Raw genomic sequence first — 5489 nt, forward strand, 5'->3', positions numbered from 1 at the left:
TCTATCTATACTGTATACACTAATGTAGTTTTTATAATTTTATTGCTGTCTGAATGAAATAAAAGGGACATTTAAATAAATAAATTAAAATCACAGAGGTTATGGGTGATGGGACCTCTACACGGTCACTGTCTCCTCCTACACTCATCCCATCCCAAAACATCGTCATGGAAAATTTGAAGTCAACATGACAAAAAAACAAAAAAACAAAACATTTAGAAATGGGAGAGTTAGTCTGTTTCTGTGGCAGTTCGGGTTGGGCTGCGTCCATTGCGCACTCCCATCATGCTCCTCTCGATCAACACAACGCGCATTCCTCTGTGCGTTGACTTTGATGGTCCAGGGGACTATTTCCTCTTTATTTTTCATGTCTTGGCCGGGGTTAGCACCGTGCTGGTGGCCGGCTCCGTGGCTTTAGGTATCAGTAATACCCATGCACTTTTAAGACAAAATCGATTCATATTTATGCTTAACACAAGTATCTGTGACACAATGACCGGCGGTGGCATTTTCTATCAATTTCTCTTTGATGTGCGAGTGGGGTTCCCTTCTAAAAACGGGACTTATTACATTTTACCGTCTCTCCTCGGAGTTAATATCATGACCTTTCTATTCGCTCAGTTTGATCGATATTTTGCGGTGTGCCATCCATTCTTTTATGATCGTTTTATCGGCACAAGAGTGATTGTTTGTGTCAACGTGTATTGCTGGGTGCATGTTTATGGTATGCTGATCGTACAACATCTGGTGCCACTTTCAAAAGCCATAGAGATCGGAATATACAGCAGAATCAGTCTGATGCTGATTATTTTCACAAAAATAACCATGACGATCAAGTTGTTCACAGTTGCGAGGTATCAGCTCCGGCGAGAGCCGCCGGGCCCGGAGAGAGACAGCAAGAAGGAGTCACTGTTGATCATAGTGGTGGTGGTGGTGTTTTTTCAGCTGCTGTGGGGCCCATCCATGCTCTATACGATCCTGTCTTCTCTGACGGGAAAATATTATGTCATGAAAAATGACGCCGTTAACCCAATGAAAATTTTATCCAGGAGCAACGCTCTGTTTACCCCCTCCCTCTACCTGTGCGCCAGCCCCTCACTCAGGACGGCCGTGTGGAAAACTGTGTGGAGCAAAATCTTCTGCTGCAAACGACCCAGAAGGTGGGTTTGCACCAATAAGCAGTTAGTGCAATAACACTGCAAACGATGACCAAATGTAACTTATTCATGCGTAAAAGTGTGGCAAAATACCACAGCAGTGGCATTTTAAATGTAAAGTAGCCTAAATCATCAATTGTTAATAGTTTACATCGGAATTCAGCCAATTAAAGGGCAGAGACATATGGCTGATATTTCAGGTTTCAATGCTCATAATGGCTTGTGGCATGTTTTTAATGGCCAACCCTGTCTCCTAGCTCTAAACCCATACATCCTTTTTATGCTAAGTACTCATTTGCATCAGTTTAGGAGGAAACGTTATGTCAATGCAATGAGAAAACGTTGTTAATCAACATATCCGGTAAGTCGCAAATTGTTGAAACTGTCAGTAGCAGTAAAAGAGACCTATGTCATTTGTTTTCTGCCAAAATATCCGCTCTTTCAATCAAACGCCTGCGCTAAAGCATTATTAAAGTAGGCTATTGTTTGGGTGCAGAACATAAACGTTGCCTGTAAACACACAGTAATGCAGGCAGCAAGTATTCTCACCACAGTTAACTGGGGAAACAAACTGGTGTTATATAAACATCATTTATAAGGTTGCCTTAATGTGTAAAATAATTGTTCACAGCTTTGTTTAGCCTGCTATGACAAGTCAACACGTCTGCAGTGAAAGAGGCCTGTTAACAGCTCAACCCTGTAAATGGTTTATCACAACCTGTTTCCTCTAAACTTTAGATAGGACAACATAAATTCTCGTGCAATTTGATTTAGGCTAACTTTATTGACTTAATGGCAATGTTGGATCGATTGTTTAATTATCAAACGTGCAGATTTAAGGGAGGCAAGGATATCAGAACATATAGGCTAATTGTCTATAAGCTTTCTTTCTTTTTTGTGGCAAATGCTGGATTACAAAAGCATTCATCTTTTCACAATGTAAAACAATGTGTAGCTCAAGGGTGTTATGTCAAATTTTAGCCAGATAATAATATTATTAATAATAGCCTACTAATAATAATTCACAATTGATAACAATGACAATTGTTCTTCTCATAGGACTGGTAAGGTTGACGGGGTGATTTGGAAGATTTCACAGTGAAAAAGAACTCATCTTTCTGTCTGTTTGAGTGTTCAAACAATTAGACTGCAGGTTTGTAAGATAAGATAAGATAAGATAGACTTAATTGATCCCACACTGGGGAAATTTACTGTGTTGGAAATGTTATAAAGTCTTGAAAATACTGTGTTTTGTATGGCAACCTGTCTTTCTCCCACAATGATTCAGCCAAACTGTAGTTCTCCTGTACAGCTCAGACCATAAATGTCTATAAAGTCATACAATCACAGTACTAAAACAATAAAATGTCCTCTGTTGTTGTACACTACAAATTTTTCAGCTTCTGCGTTGCAGGAGTCAATTGTGGACAAAAAGAATGAATTCATTTTTTTGTGAAAGTAAGCGCACAAGGAATTTCTTGCTAATTTCTTAATTGTTTTTATTTGTAAAACAGTCTTAAAGACACAGTAGATGTGATTATTTATGCTTATTGTGAGTTTGCTGTAAATTCTATTTGTTGTTATTATTACTTTTTTCTTGCATGTATTTGCATTGTGTTTGAAATAAAAATCTAATCTATTCTAACCAAACCTGTCTCCCCATTAGGAGATATAATAGGTAAGTTGAGGATCTTTCCATAAATACCAACTCAACCTTTTAACCTATAAAACAGTGTGATCTGTAGGATCAATTTCAAAACCTAAATTGAGGAGTATTATGGCAGGAGCAGTGCACATCAGCCCTCCGTCTGAATTCTTTCTAAAGACTTTTACTAATGCAGTTTATGTACTTTGCACATTTGCAAAGACTGACTGACGCATATCTGCTGTCTGTGAAAATGTCCAGTTTTGTCTTTTTCATGTTTACATACCTCTGTGAATGCGACTAGCTCTGCTGTCTGTGCAGAATAATTTCCTGGGCGTAGTTTTGCCATTATTTGTCATGCAAGATTGTAATTGCAAAACCTGCTAAATTTTTTTTACCAGTTGCTGGGTGTCTTGAGGCTGAGCTGTGTATAAACAGCTCCAGATCTGCATTGGTCAAAGTATCTTGTAAATCTGGCCTGGGAGAGCAAGCTTCAGTTATTACTGCAACACCTTCATGCAGCTGTCCATCACCTGGAGTTGGGAGAAGAGTAGCAGAGTTAATGACAGTGCATCTTTTAACTGTGGTGTTTGGTATGTCAAACAGAACGGTGTTATACCTGAGCGACCTTGCTGTTCAAATATTGGAAGTTTTTTGTTTAAGCTAATGTGGACAATGTGGACCCAGTTAAACTCAGGTCCTCTGATACTAACTGGTCTTTTTTCGGGGGTTGGACAGCTAAGACAGCTGAAGACAGACAGGAAAGGGGGTATAGAGAGGGGATGACAAGAGATGCTGCAGAAGTGCATTACCCAAATCAACAACATAAAACCATTGATTGTCAGATTGAACTTCAGAGAGGATTGTGTGTGGATTTGGAACATTTGGTGCTCATGCGTGCATTTACTGCTTGCAAACCCTGAACACTCCTCTGGCCGTCCAGCATCGCTGAACTTTCTTTGTCTTTCCATAAAGTTTCTTATGTCATCCATCAAAGGGTTCTACTTTTCAAAAAGACAGTATCCCTTTATCCCTGTTGGAGCATTACTCTAACACAGTAACACATTCCTGAGTTCTGGGGCAATAAACAGATTAAAGGTTCATGCAGCCTCTTGAACATGTTGTGTTTGGTTTTACAATGACCAGGTAAAGGTTCTTAAAAAATTCTTATTACAATTACAATTATATTTCATTATGTTCCCCTTAAATTTGAAGAAATATGCTTCATTGTCAAAAGCTTTAATTGACATTTCTTTGAACAAAAAATAAACTGAAAAAAGGACGTAAAAACGTAAATGCTTATTAATATTTTTAAATGTTAAGCCCATATGTAAAAGTGAGATTAGGTCATGACTCATGGGAGTAAAGCTGTTTGAGTTTACACGTGGGGTGGTTTATCAACCAGCTTTATAATGTCATTAAATCAAAGCTGCAGCATTGAAACAATGCTCCTCTTCAACTCCACAGACCCTCAGACTGGAGTTCCCCTCTCGGTCAACTTCGACAGTCCCGAAGATTTTTTCATCTTTATTTTCCAGCTTTTATTCGCCACAACTGCGGTTCTTGTAGCCGGACCTGTTTTCCTTACCATACTGTCCACCAGAGCGCTTCGCCTCCAAAATAGATTTATTTTCATGCTCAACACCAGTATTTGTGATACGCTGGTTGGGTTTTCAGTGTACTATCTTGGTCTGTTTGATGTTCAGGAGGGATATCCGTCTAGAAATGGCACTTATAACATGTTACCCTCTCTTCTCGGTGTTAACATAATGACATTTTTATTTGCACAGTTTGACCGATACTTTGCTGGCCTGTTTGTCATCCAGTCATCTACACGCGCTTTATAAGCGCGAAGAGTGGGTATCTCCTGCAAATGCCTATTGTTTCTTCAATGTCTATGGCTCAGTCCAACCGTTTGTATGGCTTCCTGCCAATTTCCAAAATCAATCAGCTGTAATGTTGTCAGTATTGTTCACCTTTACAATAATGGTGCTTCACGCCAAAGTCTCCATGACCATGCAAAGACTGTATGTTTTGTGCCAGGCGTACCAGCAGAGAGAACGCCTCCCCAAGCGCCAGAGAGAGAAAACAACCAGGAGTCTTTGCAGAATTAATCATTTTTGTTGTCCATAAAGCTTCTTGTGTGATGTGGGCCCCTCTTTTGTGAAATATCGTCCTCTCAGCTGGTCTTGCGATAGGAAACGGGGCCTGACATCTTAGAAACGAAAGGCGCAACCCAATAGTTTTTGGCCATCATGGTCGTTGTAAAACGCTGGTGCACACCCGGCGGTGCACTTGTGGGGGAGTCCGGCCTCTGAGAGAAGCCACAGTGAGGACAGTGTGGCCCCCAAGAGTGTGTCGCGAGGGTTGCAACAGGAGGGTAAGAGGTTCAAGATAAATGGTCTCATGCTGGAATAAAGATGCACCTGATTCTCCTACAAACTGCATAAGGCAGGCTTGTTTATTCTCGATCCTGTGATAAGGAAGCTGCATGACAATGACCGGAAAAGAAAAAGACCTTAAACTGAAATTAATTAAAGAATAAATATAATAATCATGTGTATTTCACAGTTTTAAAAGCATCCTTTCCTGACCATGTCAGGCCTTTACGTTTACAGTGCCAGTAATATAAACCTTTGCCTTCCTTACAAGATTGTTCCTCCTTATGAAACGAATTAAATTTTACA

The 5489-nt window shown here is 39.8% G+C and overlaps 1 protein-coding gene across 1 annotated transcript; it reads left to right on the forward strand.

Moving 5' to 3' along the window:
- Positions 1–285: 285 nt before the first annotated feature.
- On the forward strand, positions 286–1194 carry LOC118325550 (trace amine-associated receptor 4-like). The gene has a single exon (XM_035658265.1). The coding sequence runs from the start codon at positions 286–288 to the stop codon at positions 1192–1194; it is 909 nt and encodes a 302-aa protein (XP_035514158.1).
- The last annotated feature ends 4295 nt before the right edge of the window (positions 1195–5489 follow it).

The sequence above is a fragment of the Morone saxatilis genome, unplaced genomic scaffold (genome assembly GCF_004916995.1).
Source record: "Morone saxatilis isolate NCDOM2014 unplaced genomic scaffold, NCSU_SB_2.0 Contig16, whole genome shotgun sequence".
NCBI classification, from domain to species: Eukaryota; Metazoa; Chordata; class Actinopteri; family Moronidae; genus Morone; species Morone saxatilis.